The 23859-nt window shown below is 38.6% G+C and overlaps 1 protein-coding gene across 5 annotated transcripts in view; it reads left to right on the top strand.

Annotated features, from left to right (window-relative positions):
- The window catches only part of PIK3C2G (phosphatidylinositol-4-phosphate 3-kinase catalytic subunit type 2 gamma), a 669869-nt gene that overhangs the window by 631077 nt on the left and 14933 nt on the right, over positions 1-23859 (top strand). For all 5 annotated transcript variants that reach the window (XM_059886331.1, XM_059886332.1, XM_010805449.4 and 2 more), the window contains one exon: positions 1268-1362. In XM_059886331.1, the coding sequence (XP_059742314.1) occupies positions 1268-1362 (95 nt within the window). The remainder of the gene's footprint in view (positions 1-1267; positions 1363-23859) is intronic.

Raw genomic sequence — 23859 nt, 5'->3', positions numbered from 1 at the left:
GGAAACATACCACTCAGCTTTAATATTCAAACGTTAGGGCCAGAGAGCTAAGATTGACTATCAGAAAACAACCTAGACCCCAATAAGCCCACAAGACATTGCCAAATTTCTTATTATTAATAAATTTCTTCTCTCTGAATTCCCTCAGAGAACATACAACCAGTGATTACCAAGGGAAATATTAGAAAACTGTGAATTATATTTAATCCTTGGGCTATAAACTGGAAATTTTTAATTAAAAAACTAAAGCCTTCATTTTAATGTTGGAATGCTATTATATAACTTGAAAAGAAAATTGAGGTTTACTTTTGTCATTAAATAGACGTTTAGTGCAACATTATGGAGCAAGTGCTGATTTACATATCCTTTGGGGAAAGAGGGAAAAAAGTAAGCCTTAAGGGAGATTGTAATCTACTAAGCAAATTGAGACAGGTAAGGTAATAATTAAAATATAAATAATAAGTGATAAGGGCTGTGCTAGTGAAATTCAGAGGGAGGTGACCACAGAAACTATTTTGCATTTTAATTCGGCTTTGTGGAGAGGTAAAAATTCAACAGCCAGAAATAGTGAAAAGAGATCATTTCAAATAAAGGGAATAATATGAGCAATGTCTGGAAGCAAATAGCAGAGCATGTCTGTAGAACTGAGCATATGGACTGCAGTATGAAATAATATTAATGGGAAATAAAACAAACATGGATTCAATAAGAAGCAACAATATGAAGCCGAGAAATTCAGAATTTTTTTCATAAGCAATGGAAAGCTATGAACAGTACTTTGATTGAAAGGGTAATTTTATAAAAGTTGCCCTAGGAAGATTATACTGGTAATTGTGTACAATATGGGTTACATTTGGGTTCTGGGGATGGGCAAGAGAGTGTTCTAGCAATTTAGGCAAAAGATCCATATGCATCTGAACTAGGTGCCATGGAACTGGAAAGGAAGAGACGAGGTAAATATATGGAGTATATTTTAGTTTTAGTCTTTGAATGTTCAGTGTATCATGTGGTCATGCTCAGTCACGTCCAACTCTTTGCAGCCCCATGGACTGTAGATCACCAGGCTCCTCTGTACATGAGATTTCCCAGGCAAGAATACTGGAGTGGGTTCCCATTTCCTCTTCCAGGGGATCTTCCCCACCCAGGGATCAAACCTGCGTCTCCTACGTAAGCAGGCGCATTCATTACCACTGAGCCACCTGGGAAGCCCCCATCCCATGATCAGCCACTTCCAATTTAACTCACTGAAATTCTACTCTTTCATCAGGTGAGAAGTTTGCTGACAAGAAGCCTAAAGTGCAGTTAGTCATATCCTACAAAGACGCGAAGCTGACCATACTTGTGAAGCACATGAAAAACATCGTGAGTTTCTCTTATCTAATAAGAAACATGTAAACCTACATTTAGAAATAACTTTCTTCCTTTAAGCAATTAATGTCAACACTTGTGAGAGGAATGGGGCCAGCCACCAAGTATCAGTGAGGAACAATGAGCCAATTACAGTATTCAGTATGCTCAGTGTACAGGATAATGGTGATCCTTGCTGGAAAGGCTATAACATATTTCACAGGTAAAGTCCTAAAATGAAAGTCAGACTTTTTTCAAAGTGAACTGTCAGAACAAGTCAAGTCCAGCATAGCTAGAATATTGAGAACCAAAAGAAGGAAAAGAAGAAACAAAAAAAAAAAACTAAGTCCCAAGTTTACATCTGTCTCATCAAGTTAAGTTTCATGGAAGGCTGACTCATCTCTTTGAACAGTGCCAACACCTTCTATGTGAAGCCAGAGAGGTAATTTTCTCACAGATTCCCATTTAGTGCTTTGAACACTTATCATATTCTGATATAATTGCTCAAAGATGTTTTTCTTCCCTCAAAAAGTAATAATTTTTCCAATAACAGGGACCCCCCATCTTTGCATCCCCAGAACCAAGAATGGTAGTTAGCCTCTAAGGAAAACCAAAAACTGCTCTATTATACCCCATTACTCCCTGAAGATGGGTCAAGTCAGAGAGACCAGGATGGCAATTGCTGCTGCTAAGTCACTTTAGTCCTATCCAACTGTACAACCCCATGGACGGCAGCCCACCAGGCTCCTCTGTCCACAGGATTCTCCAGGCAAGAATACTAGAGTGGGTTGCCATTTCCTTCTCCAAGGATGGCAAATGGATCATGTCTTTAAGAGAGGGAGCCTTCTGTGTCACAGTTAGTCTCTCAGTCATGCCCGACTCTTTGCATCCCTATGGAGTGCAGCACGCCAGGGTTCCCTGTCCATCACCAACTCCCAGAGCTTGCTCAAACTCATGTCCATTGAGTCGGTGATGCCATCCAACCATCTCACTCTCTGTCATCCCCTTATCCTCCTGCCTTCAATCTTTCCCAGCACCAAGGTCTTTTCCAGTGAGTCAGTTCTTCACATCAGGTGGCCAAAGGATTGGAGACTTAGCACCAGTCCTTCCAATGAATATTCAGGACTGACTTCCTTTAGGATTGACTGGTTGGATCTCCTTGCAGTTCAAGGGACTCTCAAGAGTCTTCTCCAAACCACAGTTCAAAACCATCAATTCTTCAGCTCTCCGCTTTCTTTATCATCCAACTCTCATATCCATACATGACTACTGGAAAAACCTTGATTTGTCTAGATGGACCTTTGTTGGCAAAGTAACATCTCGGCTTTTTAATATGCTGTCTAGGTTTGTGATAGCTTTTCTTCCAAGGAGCAAGCAGCTTTTAATTTCATGGCCACAGTCACCATCTGCAGTGATTTTGGAGCCCAAGAAAACAGTTTCTCATTGTTTCCACTGTTTCCCCATCTATTTGCCACGGAGTGATGGGACCAGATGCCATGATCTTAATTTTCTGAATGTTGAGCTTTAAGCCAACTTATTCACTCTCTTCTTTCACTTTCATCAAGAGGCTCTTTAGTTCCTCTTCACTTTCTGCCGTAAGGGTGGTGTCATCTGCATATCTGAGGTTATTGATATTTCCCCCTGCAATCTTGATTCCAGCTTGTGCTTCATCCCAGCCTGGCATTTCTCATAATGTACTCTTCAGAGAAGTTAAACAAGCAAGGTGACAATATACAACTTTGACGTACTCCTTTCCCAATTTGGAACCAATCCCTTGTTTCATGCCCGGTTCTAACTGTTGCTTCTTGACCTGCCTACAGGCTTCTCAGGAGGCAGGTCAGGTGGTCTGGTATTCCCATCTCTAAAAATTTTCCACAGTTTGTTGTGATCCACACAATCAAAAACTTTAGCATAGTCAATGAAACAGAAGTAAATGTTTTTCTGGAACTCTCTTGCTTTTTCTATGATCCAACAAGATGTTGACAATTTGATCTCTGATTCCTCTGCCTTTTCTAAATTCAGCTTGAATATCTGAGTCACCTTTAATTGGTTAAACGTCTGAATCTGGATGCAGTAAGTGGCAAGGGTAACACTAAGCCTCACTAGCTTCTCTGGTCTTCCACTAGCCTAGCAAAATGGATCCTCCACATGGCAAAACTCCCCGGAGAATCCACTGATGTGGCAAGTCAGAAGCATTACTTCGGCTCTCTCCTTTGTGCATATAAATCTCTAAGGATGCACTTGGATGGACTTAAAGGAGCAAACTCTTCTCAACATCATGTGCATCTGGAACATACTAGCACTTGATAAATATTTGTTCACTGAAAAATATTTGGCATAATTTTCAGGGAATACATCCTTTATAAATTTAGTATTAGCCAGACATCCAAAGATGCCTGTCTGTAAATCTGTGTTGTTTGCAATCAGCAATTTTTATAAGAACTGGGCAAATATTATTAAATGTGCTTTGTAGAACTTTTACTCTTTAAAAATAATTATTTTCAATTGCTTTAGCTTATTTAAGTTATATGCAGAGGGCATCATGAGAAACGCTGGGCTGGAAGAAGCACAAGCTGGAATCAAGATTGCCGGGACAAATATCAATAACCTCAGATATGCAGATGACATCACCCTTATGGCAGAAAGTGAAGAGGAACTAAAAAGCCTCTTGATGAAAGTGAAAGAGAAGAGTGAAAAAGTGGGCTTAAAGCTCAACATTCAGAAAATGAAGATCATGGCATCTGGTCCCATCACTTCACGGCAAATAGATGGGGAAACAGTGGAAACAGTGTCAGTCTTTATTTTTGGGGGCTCCAAAATCACTGAAGATGGTGATTGTAGCCATGAAATTAAAGGATGCTTACTCCTTGGAAGGAAAGTTATGACCAACCTAGATAGCATATTCAAAAGCCGAGACATTACTTTGCCAACAAAGGTCCATCTAGTCAAGGCTATGGTTTTCCAGTGGTCATGTACGGATGTTAGAATTGGACTGTGAAGAAAGCTGAGCGCTGAAGAATTGATGCTTTTGAACTGTGGTGCTGGAGAAGACTCTTGAGAGTCCCTTGGACTGCAAGGGGATCCAACCAGTCCATTCTAAAGGAGATTAGTCCTGGGTGTTCTTTGGAAGGACTGATGCTAAAGCTGAAACTCCAGTACTTTGGCCACCTCATGCGAAGAGTTGACTCATTGGAAAAGACTCTGATGCTGGGAGGGATTGGGGGAAGGAGGAGAAGGGGACAACAGAGGATGAGATGGCTGGATGGCATCACTGACTCGATGGATGTGAGTCTGGGTGAACTCCGGGAGTTGGTGATGGACAGGGAGGCCTGGCGTGCTGTGATTCATGGGGTCGCAAAGAGTCGGACACGACTGAGTGACTGAACTGAACTGAACTGAGTAAGTTAATCAGCTTAACTGAGAATAGCAGTTGTTTAAGACAGTCTTAGGCTGGGAAATGAAGATTAAGTTAGATATAATTTATAGCAATATGTATGTTCATGGACTTTAAGAATCTATATAAATACACATGATAAAGAAATAGTATTTAAGAAATAGTGTTAATCAATTTAACAGAATTTATATATATATATATGACATATAATGGGCAACTGAAAATAGTCCTCTTGGAAAGTATACATATATTTCAGTAATGTCATTGCTGAAGACATTTTAGAACATGCCTGTCGACATTGCTTTTAGATCTGCAGATAAACCACACAGTAAGCTTGTTGATATTATTCAACAGTCACGCCTAATGTTTCATCAAAAACAGTATTAACCAACCTGATCACTCATTTTATTCATTAGCGAAATCCCCAAATTACTTTTGACAGTTTTCAAAAATGCATTTTACACTCCGATCAAGTTGTACTACCAATAAGTATATTCAAAACAAGTGTGATGAAAGCATAAAGGAGGGGAGTGAGTAAGAGTAAGAGTTTAAGATTTGGATCAAGTTATGAGTAAATGGAAAATGAGACAGTGAATCCTTTAAAAATTTGAAAACTGCTTGGAATTCCCCGGTGGCTCAGACAGTAAACAATCTGCCTGCAACACAGGAGACCAGGGTTCAATCCCTGGGTGGGGAAGATCCCATGGAAGGACATGGTCACCCACTCCAGTATTCTTGCCTGGAGAATTCCATGGACAGAGGAGGCTGGCAGGCTACAGTCCATGGGGACACAATTGAGTGACTAACATGTTAGGGCCACTAGGGCCTATATGTTGCCAATGCCCTTGAAAGGGAAGTTGTTAATAATGAAGTCATGTTTCCTCCTGGTTGTTCTCTGCCCCCTAATCTCTTAACATTGCCCTGGAACTCATCTCTTTCTCTCTTTTAAAAATATTTTCTTTGCCTCACCTCACAGATGTGGGATCTTAGTTCCCCAACCCAGGTTCAAACCCTTGCCCCTTGCATTGGAAGTAGATTCTTAACCACTGGACCACCAGGGCAGTCCCTCTTCGCTTTTTATTGCCAGGCCTGTAGCTTTAAATACCCTTTACATGTCTTTTCCTTCTGTATTTATAATACAACTTGAAAGTCTCCCTAAAATCCAGTTATATGTACAACTGATTACTCAACAACTCTAGTAGAAATTCAATAGGCATCACGACTTAACATACATCCAGTCAAACTTCTGATTATTGTCCCCCTAAACCTGCTTCTTTGGCAACTTGTCTCACCTCTAAATAACACCCTTATCCTACTAGTTGCTCAGGTTACAATCTTTAGAGTTCTTTTGACTGCTCTCAAAAACTACATCCCAATTTATCAGCAAATTCTCAGTTTCATCTTGCAAAATAAAGCCAGGATTCCATTGTGTTGTACCACCACCACTACCACAGTTGGATCAAGCTGCCATGTCTTCTCACTTGAATTACTGCTGTTGCCTCTCAATAGCTTTCCCTGATTTTACCTTTATATCAGGAGCTCCCAACCTCCAGGATCTAATGCCTGATGATCTGCAGTGGAGCTGATGTAATAATACTAGAAATAAAGTGCACAATAAAGGTAATGTTGTTGAATCATTCCCAAACCATCCCCCCACCCCCTAATCCATGGAAAACCTGTCTTCAGGAAACCAGACACTGGTGCCAAAAAGGGTAGGGACTGCTGCTTTATATCTTTTTAGTCTTTTTCTAACCTAGCATCCAAAATATTCCTTTGAGAATAAAAGTCAAATCCTATATTCCTCTGCAGAAGGAATCTCATTCTACTTACAATGATAGCCAAGTACCACCCTTGACCTCTCCAGCTTCACCTCACGCCTGTTGTAATCAGTCCCAGAGTCGTGTCAGACTCTTACAACCCTGTGGACTGTAGCCTGCCAGGCTCCTCTCTCCATGGGATTTCCCAGGCAGACTCCCTAAATCACTCCATTCCAGCTGCAATGATTTTCTTCCTATATCTTGAATACTGAAGCATGTTTCTGCCCCAGGGCATTTGTACCTACTACTCAGCATACCTGGACTGCTCTTCCCCAAGCCCATGGTTCAAATTCCCCAGTGGTTCAATCTCACATATGCTAAACAGCTATTTTTACTGTCACCTTTTCCCATGAGGTCCTCTCCTACTCCCATATATAAAATTGCGGAAACACCCCTGTTGGTTGGCACTTCCAAACTTCCTTCCTCCACTGCCCTGTTTCAGTGTTATAACCCCAGGGCTAAAGCAGGGTCAAGTATATCATAGGTGCTCAATGAATACTTTGTTAAATAAAAGAATGTTAAGTTACTTCTAATGTGGACAACAATCTCTCACCTTCCCAAAATCATCACAACAAAGTTCTCACGCTTTGCATTTTTCACAGTTTCTTTTAAATGACTACTTTATTTCTTTGGCTTATCTGAAGACTGAGATGACACTATAATGCAAATGACAAAAAAATCTATAAATTCTCAACACATTTTCTTTGCTCATTTCAAGTTGTAACTAATTGTTATTTATTTTTTTCGCCTTCAGTATTTTCACATGCTTGAGTAATCAGACTAAAGAAGTTGTGTTTGATTTTATTTTAATATTAAAATGAATTATTCTGCCTGCAGTTCTGTTATATTTGATAGTAAGCTTGATGAAAAGAATTGTTTATCTTATATTAAATCTTTGAAGCTTTGCTGTCAGAACTACTTCCCTCCTGTGAATTCACAGCCTAAAACAAAATTGCTAAAATTCTTCCCTTTCAAAGCCACACAATATGATTTATCCTAGTGAACAGAGACTGACAAAATAGTGCAGTTATTTAGAACTGACCAAGATTTTTAAAAATAATAGTTCAGTTTGTATAACCGAGAAACAGAAAAATGATTTACAGTTAAAATATGTCTTTAAATCTTTCTAGTGTTTTCCCATGTAGCCTACATTAAAATGCTCTCTTCCACTGACTTCTGCGATCTCTCTTTGCATTGCTGTGTGTCTCCTGGTCTTGTGGATTCCCCTAGTGTTGTGTCATTTCTAGACTGTTTTCTTCTACCTGCTCCTGAGTGATCACGTTCCAGAAGCCTCTTAAGATAATCAGTAAGGATTACTGATTAGCATCAGTAATGGCATCAGTAGGGATGCCAAACCCCCTTCTGATATGGAATATGCTCACACCAGGAGAGTCTCCTTAGTCTGTAACAGAATAATAAGTCATTTCATATGAAGAGCAAGTAATGACCAGGAAAGTCGGATATATCTCAGCTGGAGTGCTCTTTAGTCCTTTCCTAAGACACAAAATGGCAGAAAATCCTTACTGTATGAAATCAACGGAAGAGAGAGAAGTAGTCAAACACAACAAAAAGAACTAAATACACACATTAAATTTTATTATGTTTTATTTTTAAAAATTCTTACAGTTTTACTATGTATTTGTAGTCTGGCGGGGGCTGGGGGGTCTTGTTTTTAAAATCCACATTCCTGGATGCAACTTCCATGACATTGACTCTGTCAGTATGGGTTGGGATTTCTGCATCTGCCTTTTATAGGCGATTCGTGGACTCCTCTACTCTTGCATTTCTAGACTTGTTTTCTTCTCTCCTGCTCTCAATTCTTTTCAATTTTTTAAAATCTAGACCTTTAAAAGAAATTTGTCATTGCTCCATCTTAGATTCACTTTATCTAAATGAATGACAATTTCTTGTTAAAGGGAAATTTTCTAATAATAATTATTCAAACAATTATATTTGCCTTGTATTCCATGAATAAAAATTGTTCTTCCAGAGTTGGCGTATTATGACATCCATTTCCCATTTCAAAGAATAAATGAGATGCAAAGCAATGAACAGTGAGGAGTACCCAGCCCAGATATACATAACTTACTTTGTTTCATGACTTTTCAACCAAAAAATTGACCCTCAAAGATTACCAATTGTTTCTTAAGGAAACAAACTATGTTGTAGTTCAGTTGCTAAGTCCTGTCCGACTCTTCCCAACCTCACGGATGCAGCAGGCCAGGCTTCCCTGTCCTTCACTATCTCCCTGAGTTTGCTCAAACTCACATCGATTGAGTTGATGATGCTTCCAACTATTTCATCTTCTGTTGCCCACTACTCCTCTTGTCCTCAATCTTTTCTGCCATCAGGGTCTTTTCCAACGGGTCAACTCTTTGCAACAGGTGGCCAAAGTACTGGAGTTTCAGCTTCACAATCAGTCCTTCCAATGAATATTCGGGGTTGATTTCCCATAGGATTGACTGGTTTGATCTCCTTGCAGTCCAAGGGACTCTTAAGAGTCTTCTCCACACCACAGTTCAAAAGCATCAATTCTTCAGTGCTCAGCTTTCTTTATAGTCCAACTCTCATATCCATACATGATTACTGGAAAAACCATAGCTTTAACTAGACAAACCTTTGTTGGCAAAGTGATGTCTGCTTTTTAATATGCTCTCTAGGTTAGTCATAGCTTTTCTTCCAAGGAGCAAGCATCTTTTAATTTCATGGCTGCAGTCACCATCTGCAGTGATCTTAGAGTCCAAGAAAATGAAGTCTCTCACTGTTTCCATTGTTGCCTCATCTATTTGCCATGAAGTGATGACACAAGATGCCATGATCTTCATTTTCTGAATGTTGGGTTTTAAGCCATTTTTTTTCACTCTCCTCTTTCACATTCATCAAGAGGCTCTTTAGTTCTTCTTTGTTTTCTGCCAAAAGGGTGGTATCATCTGCATATCTGAGGTTATTGATATTTCTCCCAGCAATCTTGATTCCAGCTTGTGCTTCATCCAGCCTGGCATTTTGCATGATATGCTCTGCATAGACGTTAAACAAGTAGGGTAACAATTCACAGCCTTGACATACTCCTTTCCCAATTTGTAATCAGTCTGTTGTTCCATGTCTGGTTCTAACTATTACTTCTTGACCTGCATACAGATTTCTCAGGAGACAGGAAAGGTGGTCTGGTATTCCCATCTCTAAGAATTTTCCACAGTTTGTTGTGGTCCACACAGTCAGAGGCGTTGGCATAGTCAATAAATCAGAAATAGATGTTTTTCTGGTATTCTCTTGCTTTTATGATGACCCAGCGGATGTTGGCAATTTGATCTCTGGTTCCTCTGCCTTTTCTAAAACCAGCTTGAACATCTGGAAGTTCACAGTTCATGTATTGCTGAAGCCTGGCTTGGAGAATTTTGAGCATTACTTTACTAGCGTGTGAGATGAGTGCAATTGTGTGGTAGTTTGAGCATTCTTTGGCATTGTCTTTCTTTGGGATTGGAATGAAAACTGAACTTTTCCGGTCTTGTGGCCACTGATGAGTTTTCCAAATTTGCTGGCATATTGAGTGCAGCACTTTCACAGCATCATCTTTCAAGATTTGAAATAGCTCAACTGGAATTCCATCACCTCCACTAGCTTTGTTCTTAGTAATGCATACTAAGGCCCACTTGACTTCACATTCCAGGATGTCTGGCTTTAGGTGAGTGATCACACCATCGTGGTTATCTGGGTCATTAAGACTTTTTTTTGCACAGTTCTTTTGTATATTCTTCCCACTTCTTCTTAGCATCTTCTGCTTCTATTAGGCCCATAACATTTCTGTCGTTTATTGTGCCCATCTTTGCATGAAATGTTCCCTTGGTATCTCTAATTTTCTTGAATAAATTGCTTTCCTTTATTTCTTTGCATTGTTCATGTAAGAAGGCCTTCTTATCTCTCCTTGCTATTCTCTGGAACTCTGCATTCAGTTGGGCATATCTTTCCCTTTCTCCCTTGCTTTTTGATTCTCTTTTCTCAGCTATTTATAAAGCCTCCTTGGGCAATCATTTTGCCATTTTGTATCACTTTTTCTTTAGGATGGGGTCACTGCCTCCTGTATAATATCATGAACCTCTGTCCATAGTTCTTCAGGCACTCTGTCTACCAAATCTAATTCCTTGAATCTATTCATCATCTCCATGTAAAATTATAAGGAATTTAATTAAGGTCATACCTGAATGGCCTAGTAGTTTTCTCTACTTTCTTCAATTCAAGCCTAAATTTTGCAATACAGAGCTGATGATATGAGCCACAATCAGCTCCAGGGCTTGTTTTTACTGACTGTATAGAGCCTCTCCATCTCTGACTGCAAAGAATATAATCAATCTGATTTCAGTATTGACCATTTGTGTTGTTGGGAAAAGAAGTTTGCTGTGACCAGTGTATTCTCTTTACAAAACTGTTAGCCTTTGCCCTGCTTCATTTTGTACTCCAAAGCCAAACTTGCTTATAACTCCAGGTATATCTTGACTTTGGCATTCCAATGCCCTGTGATGAAAAGGACATCTTTTTGAGTGTTACTTCTAGAAGGCCTTTTAGCTCCTCATAGAACCATACAACTTCAGCTTCTTCAGCATCAGTGGTTGGATCATAGACTTGGACTACTGTGATTTTGAATGGTTTGCCTTGGAAATGAACTGAGATCATTCTGTCGTTTTTGAGATTGCACCCAAGTACTGCATTTTGGGCTCTTTTGTTGACACTGAGGGCTACTCCATTTCTTCTAAGGGATTCTTACCCACAGTAGCAGATATAAGGGCCATCTGAATTAAATTCACCCATTCCCTTCCCTACAAGTTCACTGATTCCTAGGATGTTAATATTCACTCTTGCCATCTCCCACTTGACCACATCCAATTTACCCTGATTCATGGACCTAACATTCCACATTTCTATGCAATATGGTTCTTAACATCATTGGACTTTACTTTCACCACCAGATACATCCGCAACTGGGCCTTGTTTCTTCTTCGGCTCAGCCTTCATTCCTTCTAGAGCTATTAGTAATTTCCCTCCGTTCCTCCCCAGTAGCATACTGGACACCTTCCACCTTGGGGCCTCAATTTTCAGCATCATATCTTTTTGCCTTTTCATATTGTCCATAGGGTTCTCGTGGCAAGAATATTAGAGTGGCTTGCCATTTCTTCCTCCAGTGGACCATATTTTGTCAGAATTCTTCACTATGACCTGTCCATCTTGGGTGGCTCTGCATGGCATGGCTCGTAGCTTCATTGAGTTACACAAGCCCCTTCACCACAACAAGGCTGTGATCCATGAAAGGGACTGTGGGTGGGGTGGCGGGGGGGGGGGGGGGGGGGCTGGGGCAGGCAGGAGCAGGGGGAGGGCAGCTAACATTGTACTCAGTGGTAAAAATCTTAGAGCTTCTCCTCAAAAATCAAGAACAAGACAAGGATACCCACTCTCACCACTCTTATTCAGTTAGGTCAGAAAAAGAAATTAAAGGCATCCAAATTGGAAAGGAAGGTATAAAAATGTCCCTGTTTATAGATGACATGATATTACATATAGAAAACCCTGACCACTTCTCAAACAGTTATTAGAATTAATAAATAAATTCAGTAAAATTGCAGGATATGAAATCACCACATTTCCCTCACTATCTAAAAATAGGGCATTCCTATGAAATCTTAAGTAAGCCAAAATGGCAAAAATGAAAAAGCAATTACCTTCAGGTGCATTTTGCTAACAAATTCACAGAATAAATCAAGATAAAGCATACATGCTCACAGACAGTTCAGAGCTATAGCAGCTTGATACTGAAGTTCTAAGTGTTGTTCTTGGGGAATGAGCTTGGCAGCATGTCTCACTGTTCAGGGTTCATGCTACCTTGAGCAATGAGAGCACTGCTATTAACAGATTGTTGCCCCCAAAAAACACTGAAGGCTGTTTTCACTTTTCACCTTTCCTTGTAAAAGCGAAAATTCTCTGGATTTTGTTCAGTTAGCAAAAACAGGTGATAATGTAGGTTTTTCCTAAAAGCAAAATGGCATAAAGCAAACTTCCAAAAAGCAGAAAATACATATATATATATATATATATATATATATATATATAAATCACCTGCATTATAGTAATAATGAGCAATCAGAAAGAGAAATTAAGATAACAATTCCAAGTATAACTGCATTTAAAAGAATTAAATACCTAGGAATAAATTTAACCAAGGAGATGAAAGACCTGTTCACAGAAAAGTCATAAGATACCAAAATAAATTTGAAGAATTAAAAGTAAATGGAAAATATTCCATACTCATGAATTGGAAGAATTAACATTAAATGTCCATACTACCCAAAGTGGTCTACAGATTCACTCAATATTTTTTAATATAAATTTATTTATTTTAATTGGAGGTTAATTACTTTACAATATTGTATTGGTTTTGCCATACATCAACATGAATTCGCCACAGGTATACACGTGTTCCCCATCCTGAACCCCCTCCCTCCTCCCTCCCCGTACCATCCCTCTGAGTCATCTTAATATGAATCAGTTTTCTATCAATATCCCAATGGCCTTTCCAAAGAAACAGAAGAAACAATCTTAAAATTTGTATGGAACATAAAAGACCCCAAATAGCCAAAGCAGTCTTGAGAAAGAACAAATTTATGGCATATGAGCCTAAAACATACAATAGGGGAAAACAGTCTCTTTAATAACAGTGCTTGGAAAACTGGACAGCTACATGCTTTAAAAAAAAAAAAAAAAGGAACTGGGTCACTATCTTATACTTGTTGCTTTTATTTAGTCGCTACATTGTGTCTGTCTCTTTTGTGACCCCATGGGCCGTAGCCTGCCAGACTCCTCTGTGCAGGCAAAAAATAGTGGAGTGGATTGCCATTTCCTTCTCCAGGGAATCTTCCCAACCCATGGATTGAACCTGAGTCTCCTCCGTTGGCAGGTGGATTCTTTACCTGAGCCACCAGGGGAGCCCATCTTATACCATACACAAATCTTAAGTCAAAATTGATTAAGGACTTGAATGTAAGACTTGAAACCATAAAACACCTAGGCAAAAAAAAAAAAAAAAACACTGGAAAAAGGCTCCCTGAGATTGATCTTTCTGATGATTTTTGGATTTGATACCAAAAATAAAGGCAACAAAAGGAGAAATAAACAAGTGAGACTATATCAATCTACAAAGCTTCCACACATCATGGAAAGCCATCATCAACAAAATGAGAAGGCAGCTTACTGAATGGGAGTAAGATACATGATTAACAAATCAGATATCTAGTAAAAGACGAATATCTAAAATACAGAGACCTCATTTAATTCAGCAAGAAAACCAAACAAGCAAATTAAAAACTGGACAGATGATCTGAAAAGACATTTTCCCAAAGAAAATATACAGATGGCCAATAAGTACTTGAAAAGGTATTGCACATCACTAATCATCAGGAAAATACTAATCAAAACCATGGTGAGATATCACTTCACAAATAGAATGGCTATTATAAAAAAAAAAAGACAAGAAATAACAGGTGTTGGCAAAGATGTATAGAAAAGTGGACCCTCATCCACTGTTGGTGGAAATGTAAATTGTTATTTTCCCTTATGAAAAAATATGAAGTTTCCTGAAGAAATTGAAAATAGAACTACCATGTGATCTAGCAATTTTACTTCTGAATATTTATTCAAAGAAAATGAAAATGCTAATTCAAAATTATATGTGTACCTCCGTGTTTACTGCAGCATTATTGGCTGTAGACAAGATGTGGGGGCAACTTAAGTGTCCATCAATGGATGAATGAATAAAGAAAGTGTATAGTCATACAATGGAATATTATTCATCCATAAAAAGAAGAAAATCTTGTCTTTGGTGACATCATGGATGGACTTTAAGGGCACCGTGCTTAGCAAAACAAGTCAGGCAGACAAAGAAAATACCACAAGATTTCATTTGTATGTGGAATCTAGACAAAAATGAAACCAAGCTTATAGATACAGATAATAGACTGATGACTGCCAGAGATCAGGGAAGGGGTGAAATGGATAAAGGGAATCAAAAAGTATAATCTATCAGTTATAAAATACATAAATAACTGAGGATACAGCGTACAGCATGCTGACTATAGTTAATAATACTGTATTGTATATTTGAAAGCTGGGGAGAGTAGATTTTAAAAGTTTTTGCTATCATAAGAAAAAAATTTAACTCTGTGTGGTCATGGGTGTAAATTAGGCATCATAATCAAATCATTATGTTGTACCCCTAAAATTAATATAATGCTATATTGATATTGTTCTATTAATGGTCTAATCCTAACCCTAACCCTAACCCTAACCCTAAGCTTCATTTTTTAAGTACCAGTATAAATTTAAGGACTTAAATATAAAATATCTAAAATTAAAAATCTTGCACTCAAGAGAAGAATGGAGATGATGGGAGAGTCAGTAAACCAGAAGATAGATCAAGGGAAATTATCCAATTTAAAGAACATGGAGAAAAAATATTAGAAAAAGAAGAATAGAATTTTAAAGGTCTGTGGGAAAATACTCAAAGATCTAACATTAGGTCACATTTGTTTCTGGACTCCAAAGACAGAAGTAAGAGTTTGAGGCAGAAAAATATTTGAAGAAATAATTGCCAGAAATGTACAAAGTTTAGTGAAAGGCATACATTTATAAATTTAAGTACCTTATTGAGTACCAAAAGGAAAAGCTCAAACAAAAGCATGCATTTATATATTGTTCTCAAACTGCTAAAAACCAAAGATAGTGGGAAAAAATTGTGAAAGAGCTAGAGAAAAACAACACTTAGCAAGTAGGAGAACAAAAAAAAAAAATGTAGGTAAGAAATAACCAAAGCTTGAAGACAGGGGAACATGTTAAAGAATTGGAAAATAAAAAGGAATGTCAATTTAGATTTCTGCAGACGGCATATCCCCTTCAGCAACAAAAGAAAAATGCCTATTCCAGTGGAGGAAAGCAAAAAGAATTTCATACCCTGGATTTGCAGAATGAGTTTTCCAGGCCCAAAAGAAGAATTTGACATTCAGTCTATTGTTTTTAACTTTGTTAGATATAGTTCATCATTCCAGCCGGTCATAACTCAGTCCCGATGATCTGATCTAGCATATTAGCCATAACTGTTTAGTTGGACATGATCAAGGCAAATATTTGAGGTATATGGATAAAAAAAAAACTGTTACATTTTACCTCTAAATTACTAGTTTCTGCTTTTTATAATTCATCTTTTTTTCCCCATCTATCAAATATAACATCATCAAAGCTAACCTTCCAGTATTTATCTGTTCATCACAATTCCTCAGCAATCACTAACAAAACATAGTCTGTCTCTTGTATTTCGATTTCTCAGCACTGTAAATAGAAGCTAAGGCTTTGGAAATTGGAAATCATCTACAGTGGTTCAATGCAACTGTAAAAAAAAAAAAAATTTAATTACCAGTTAACTCAAATAGTTCTTCAGTATTATCTATTAGGTAGATTGTAAAAAGTAAATAAGGTTAATGCCTTACTTGTTACATGCTATTAAGACTGAGAAATGGAAAAACTTTTCAAGCTTCACAAGATACTTCAGTGAAAGTCTGGAGTCCTAGTTAGAATTCTGAACTTTTAAAAGCAATTCAATCCATATGTACTGAGTCAGAAAAGAATTTCTATCTACTAGACTGTGACTTCTGTCTGGTTGCTAACTATATTAAGTAGAGGATTAAAAATTTTAATATATATATATATATATATATGATACAAGATGATCATGCCAATGAGTTTGTTATTGCTTTGAAGGCAGAAACTATTTTGATCACTTTTCTGTGTCCTCTCTCAGAACATCCAAAGTGCTAGACATATGGTAGTTTGATTTTTTTTTAAATTATTGGAAATCACCTATTGATGATAAGCTCTATTTAAGGCTTAAATTGATGTGAAATGAAGCAGAAGACCATTCGAATTGAATTCACGAAGACCTGAAATCATCCCATTCTACACAAATTAACACAAAGACTGGAAAAACCATTCCACCATTTCTTTGAGGCATACAGCAAACCATACATCACAAGCATTTTTATTGTACTCCTGTACTTTTATTGTACATTGTCATTTTATAAAAACACCCTCTTCATGATGGCCAGCCTGAATTTCAAAATTGCCATTTGGCAGGCACATAAATGAGGGAAATACTTTTTTATTACATTGTTTTGTTTCTGGCATAGACCTCAGGTTTTGATAGTCCTATCTTGTTTTAATCGTTGTTAGTTGAATTCTACCAATGCCTATATTACCCTATGATTGGAAACATTTAAGTTAAAAAAAAAAAAAACTTGATGGAAAATTCTCATAAATTATTCATCAAAAAGATAATAACCTATTAAATACAATTAAACTTTGAATTAATCTACAGACACTTCCAAAGAGTCTGATATTTTTAAACCATGTACGTTCATCACATAACTAAGAAAATTTGATCTAGAAGTGCTCTTAATTTGAATCTGTCAGTTTCCTTTGCATTCTCTGTAGAGACCTTACAAGATAGTGGATAAAAGCATAGCCTGTACATTGAAAAATCTTGAATAAAATAAAGACAATACCAGCTCAACGATTATTTTAAGAGAGTGCTTTAAATGAACTAAATATTCACGATGTGGTAGCTCTTATTATTATTACTGTGTATGAAAGATAAAAGTCTTTTTTCATATACTCATATGAAGAGTTGCTGGCATACCCTACAATATGAAGATGGTTTTATTTACTTAACAAACAGTTTATATTTCATTTTCTTTCTACACCAACTTACTACTGCTTACTATTTTTTCAATTCTGATAAATTATATTTTCAAGATACTTTCATCCACTGGTCACAAAAAATACAAAAGTAACACTGAAAACCATTTGAAAGGCTGTGTGCAACCTAAGGCAAGAAATGAAGACAGAAATTTGGCATATTTAACTATTAACAGGGCTACCCAGGTGGCACTGGGCTTCCCTGGTGGCTCAGATGGTAAAGAATCCACCTGCAATGTGGGAGACATGGGCTCAATCCCTGGGTTGGGAAATTCCCCTGGAGGAGGGCATGGCAAACCACTCCAGTATTCTTGCCTGGAGAATCCCCATGGACAGAGGAGCCTAATGGGCTTCTGTCCACAGGCCTGCAAAGAGTAGGACATGACTGAGCAACTAAGTACACATTGTGAATAAAGATTTACTAATGTATATGTTTATATATATATATATATATATATATATATATATATTAATTTTTCTAATTTAAAATGAGAATCCCCTATATTTCACTCTTCAGTTGAGAAGTCTCTTCCACCAGTGAATGCTAAGAGTATCCTAAGACTTTTGTTTCTAATCTTTTCAACTAGAGGAGCCTCTTTTTAAACAAGCAAAAAAGTTTCTGATTTCTCAGATGCCACTGAAGTCCTTTTGCTATCTGATATATCTAAGAAATACAAAAAGTGTTTAAAACTACTATAAATGCAGCAGTGCTTTTAAATAATAAAATTGTGTTAACAAAAGCGCCTACATATATTTGAAAAAATAGTAAATACGTGTGAGACATATTTATTTCCTCTCCAGGGAGTGCTTGCTGCTAATGTGGGGCCATCTCCCTGCCCCCACACAAAGTCCCCCATAAGGCACTCCTCCAATTAAACTGAATGTACCTCTTTCTGTTTCTTCCATGTACTCCACACAGCAGGACATGGAGAGGAAAACTTATTGGTGGTTGTGAGAGGGCATAGGAATGTAGCGCAAAAATATGACTTTAGTTCACACTCCGCCATTTATTAGGTCCCCAAGAAATTGTTGGATAATCATTAGCTCCTAGAAGCAGACTTAAATAACCTGCTGTGCTTATTGTCAAGGAGATTTTTAATGAGTTAGTAAAGTCCGGAGGGTTGAGAGGACTATCACAGAAGAGTAAACAAGATCTCAGGAAAAGGACAGCAATTAGAGATCAAGCCTCTGAGTGAGAAGAATGGTGACCAAGGACTCATTCTGAGACAGAGTGCAAGTAGTTATGTTACAAATACAGTCTAGCTCCAGTTGGAGCAAAAAAGGAGTAAGAAAGGGTCATAAGGATCTAATTGTCTAACAGGATCTGAGAGATTAGATGAAGTCAAAGTTTTTGAAGTGAAGCATTAAGAGACTATTCAGATGGTAAAGAATCTGCCTGCAATGCAGGAGACCTGGGTTCCATCCCTGGGTCAGGATATAGCCAACTGAGCGGCTACATTAAGATACTGAACATAACAAACAGACCTTAATGCATAAGTTCCTGATGCAGCGGTGTGCATGAAAAGATCAGCTCTAGCAGAGAGATGCCTTCAGACAGCTTGCCTTCAGACAGCTTTGCGTTCAGGGTAAACACCTAGGACAGACCTGGGAAGCAGACCCCAAGATACATCTATTTTACCCTGCAGTCAGCTTTTTTTCTCTTTTTTTAACTGGGATAGTTTCTTTATAGAGTTGTGTTAATTTCTGCTGAACAACCAAGTGAATCAGTTATGTTGTTCAGTCACTCAGTCATGTCCAACTCTTTGCGACCCCATGGACAGCAGCATGCCAGGCTTCCTGGAGTTTGGTCAAACTCCTGTCCATTGAATCAGTGATGCCATCCAACCATCTCATCCTCTGTCGTCCCCTTCTCCTCCCGCCTTCAGTCTCTCTCAGCATCAGGGTCTTTTCTAATGAGTCGGCTCTTCACATCAGGTGGCCAAATTATTGGAGCTTCAGCCTCAGCATCAGTCCCTCCAGTGAATATTCAGGATTGATTTCCTTTAGGATTGACTAGTTTGATCTCCTTGCAGTTCAAGGGACTCTCAAGGAAGAGCTAAAAATATTCACATATCCCCTCTATATTGGACCTCCCTCCCAACCCACCATCCCACCCCTCTATGTCATCATAGAGCATGGAGCAGAGCTCCCTGTGCTATATAGCTGCTTCCCAATAGCTATCTGTTTTACACTTGGCAGCACACATATGTCAATCCCAGTCTCCCAATTCAGCCCACCACCTCGTCCCGTGTCCACACATCCATTCCCTACGTCTGTGTCTCTATCTCTGCCTTCCACATAGGTTCATCCATACCATTTTCCTGGATTCCACACATATGCACACATGTTAATATACAATATTGTTTTCCTTTCTCTGACTTACTTCACTGTTTATGACAGACTCTTAAGTCCATCCAGTGGGCTTTTTATTGCTTGGTTACAGTACTCTTGCCTGGAGAATCCCATGGATGGAGGAGCCTGGTGGGCTGCAGTCCATGGGGTCGTTGGGAGTCGGGCACTACTGAGCGACTTCACTTTCACTTTTCACTTTCATGCATTGGAGAAGGAAATGGAAACCCACTCCAGTGTTCTTGCCTGGAGAATCCCAGGGACAGAGGAGCCTAGTGGGCTGCCGTCTATGGGGTTGCACAGAGTCGAACATGACTGAAGCAACTTAGCAGCACAGTAAGAAATGTTGCAGTAGGTAACAGAAACTACTTATATCTTAGGAAGTTAGGAAGACTTCTGGTTTTTATGTTGTTGTTCTGTTGCTAAGTCATGTCTGACTTTACAACCTCATGGACTGCAGGCCAGACCTCCCTGTCCCTTACCATCTCCTGGAGTTCACCCAAGTTCATGTCCATTGAATCAGTGATGCTATCCAATGATCTCATCCTCTGGAAAAGGTCAGTTTTCATCCCAATTCCAAAAAAGGGCAGTCCTAAAGAATGTTCAAATTACCAGTCAGTTGTGCTCACTTCCCATCCTAGTAAGGTTATGCTCAAAATCCTTCAAGCTAGGCTTCAGCAATACTTGAGTCAAGAGCTTCCAGGTATACAAGCTGGGCTTAGAAAAGGCAGAGGAATCGGAGATCAAATTGCCAACATTCGTTGGTTGGATCATAGAGAAAACAAGGGAATTCCAGAAAAAAATCTACTTGTTTTCTTGATGACGCAAAAGCCTTTGTGTGGATCACAACAAACTGTGGAACAAACTGGTTTTTATATTGCATTATAAATAATGATTCAGCAAATATTTATGAATAACTTTCAAAGAGCCAGGCACTATAAATATATAGCTTATTTACTCAGTCATTTGATAGCTGCTTATTGAGTATTTGGACGCTCAGCTGGTAAAGAATCTGCCCGCAATGAGGGAGACCTGGGTTTGATCCCTGGATTCAGAAAATCCCCTGGAGAAAGGAGCAGCTACCCACTCCAGTATTCTGGCCTGGAGAAAACCATGGACTGTATAGTCCATGGGGTCGTGAAGAGTCAGACACAACTGAGTGACTTCCACTTCATTTTGCTTCATTTCTTGAGTATTGACTAAGTGCCAAGTACTGTGTTAGGGTTAGAGCTTCTATGAAGGAAAAGAATGCTATTGAGGAAGACAGCTGTGAAAAGAAAGACACGAATAAGGTAAAGAAAAGCCCAATCTCAAGTGAGGATTTAAAATTTTTAATTGGTGATTCAGAAACATACTGAACGCTTAGAAGAAGGAAATGAGGGTTGGGGTTAGGTTAGCAGGATAAAATAACCAATGCAGCAAAATCCAAAGCAAATGCAGGGGTAGGGGAAGAGAGGAACAAGAAGACATGGATTTTCCTTTTAAATGATTTCTTATCTCATAAGGAAACTAACACACATATAAAACTATTTATTGAACTTTGAAAAATAATAAGCAGTTTAACGGGAAATCTAGAATATAAAAATTCAGAATTGGTCTAGGCAACAAAATGAAATTTGGATGACTTCACATCATCTTCTGAGCACAGTAAGAACATCAGGCAGAATTCTAGAAGACTGTAGTAGTGTTCCTTGACCTTAGCCCACCATGAATAAGAACGTCCTCTGGGTGATACAAGGAAACGTCTCATTGTTTAGACTGAACCTCAGTCTAAGAACTCTAACCCCAAGCCTTATCACTCTTCAAAGTGTTAAGTCTTTGTGAAGGTCTAAAACACAACCAGAATACAATCCTGGGGTAAGACAGACAAGTAGGAGTTATTTAGTCATTTTAAAATAAAAATTTAGTTCATATAAACATAAGGGTGAAATGAGAAGTGTTGATGAAAAGACACCTAGTGATTTCTTTAACATATCAGATGAGATCTTTAAGGGGCAGGTTACAGTCCCAGTAAGAGGAGCAAGGGAAAAGTGTTGATAAGACAGCTGCTACGGGAAAAAAGTGAAAGTGAAAGTTGCTCGGTCATGTCCGTCTCTTTGCAACCCCATGGACTATACAGTCCATGGAATTCTCCAGGCCAGAATACTGGAGTGGGTAGCCTTTCCCTGCTCCAGGAGATCTTCCCAATCCAGGAATGGAACCCAGGTCTTTCACATTGCAGGTGGATTCTTTACCAGCTGAGCCACAAGGGAAGCCCCAAAATACTGGAGTGGGTGGCCTATCCCTTCTCCAGCAGATCTTCCCTATCCAGGAATCAAACCAGGGTCTCCTGCATTCTAGGTGTATTATTTAGGGGGAAAAAGGATTTTCTTAAAGACTTGAGAAATCCATGTCTGCATATTTACAGCTGCTAAGGACAGACTAACTGTGCTGCTCAAATCAAATGCATCCCTGACTTAAATTGTTCTATTATTCTGAAAACAATAGGATATTCAAAGATCTTGTCAAAGACACTAATTGGAAACAGAAGCCCAAACCTTTAATTAGTAAATGCCTGGTGAAAGCTGGTATACAAAATCCTTTTTCTGTTCTCTGATTGGGAGCTTATCCCTCTGTGGGGAATCCTTGAAATGTTCTGAGAAGGAAAGTGACACAGTCAAAACAGTTTCCAAGAAGGTTAAATACAACAGTGATAAACAGAATAAATGAGGGAATGAAGTGGGAAGACTGGGACACAAAAAAGGAACTGAAATCTAATTATAAGGTAGGGAATAAAGATCTATGGTGGCAGATGAACTAAAGCAAAAAGGGAGGATGTTGATCTTGGTACATACTTGGATTTGAAAATCAGTGACAAGGGAGATACTGGAGAAATGAAACTGTATCATTTAATACAATTTCAACAGGCTGAAAAAGAAATCGATTTTGGAGTAATGAGGAAAGTGAAGATGAATTTTGGTTAGAGTGTAACCTACTTGTAGAGCTCTTCATAGGTCACTAGACTGGAATCTGAAGGCTGAATTACAGATTCCAATTTGGGAGTCATCAATATCAGTGGTTTTCAATTGGGGTCAGCTTTGCCCCCCAGGGGTCATTTAACAATGTCTGGGGACATCTTTGCTGTCACAACTAGCAGGATGGTATTGCTGCAGGCTGGTAGGTAAAGGTCAGTGATGCTGTTAAAGTATCCTCTGTGCACACAACAGCTCCCTACAACAAAGACTCACTTGGCCCCAAATGCCAATAGTGTCAATGTTGAGAAATCCTGCTCTCAAATGTCAGAGTACATTAGGGCTATCTAGTCCAATCAGTGCATATAGTGTATTCTTATTCAATTTATAGAAAATAAAAATAGTAGGAAGCATATATTGGATCTTACTCTTTCAGGCACTATACTCACATTACATGGTTTATTTTATTTAATCTTTTGAATCCTTTGAGATCAACACCACCTTTATCTCCATTTAAGAGGTTAGGAAACCGATCCACAGAGAAGTTATCTACCAAAAGCCACACAGTTGAGAAATTTGGGGGCCCAGACTGCAACCAAAAAGCCCCTCCCAGAACCACAATTCTAAGATGTCACCACTAAGATGACACATACAGTGATTATAGGTATGGAATGCTCAAGCCCAGTGGTAGGAAAGAGAGACAATTACACAGAGCAGAAACACTTTACTGCCTTCATTTCTCTCTCTTTCTCTGTCTCTCACACACACACAAAATCAGCTCTCTCAAATTTTAATAGCAATGTTTTTCTGTGTCACAGAAAAGTCCATTGTGTCATTGACAAATTCCAGAGCTCCTCCTGGGGGAGGGTTTTGAGTGGAGCAAGGTACCTTGAGCACCATCCAAAGCAGCAGTTTTGATGATCTTAGCATTTGGACATGTGCATGTGTCCAGATGTATTTTATCTAATTTGTGAATAATAATAAAGACCCAGATTCTCCTGATGACATGATTTTTACTATGTAAATTAGAACAGAATAGAAGTTAGTCCTATAATAATGTATATCACATTTCCTTACTCTCCTTCCTTTCCAATATGCTTTTCTAACTGCCAAAGAACGATGTAAAATTCAAGCTAATGACCTTGGGGGTGGCACTGGATGTTCATGTGTGATTGTCACTGTCATTCACAGAATTTGTTGAAAACTACTGATTTAG

The sequence above is a fragment of the Bos taurus genome, chromosome 5 (genome assembly GCF_002263795.3).
Source record: "Bos taurus isolate L1 Dominette 01449 registration number 42190680 breed Hereford chromosome 5, ARS-UCD2.0, whole genome shotgun sequence".
NCBI lineage: Eukaryota > Metazoa > Chordata > Mammalia > Artiodactyla > Bovidae > Bos > Bos taurus.
Note: the sequence above shows the minus strand (reverse complement) of the source record. Positions and strands in the feature narration are given on the sequence as shown.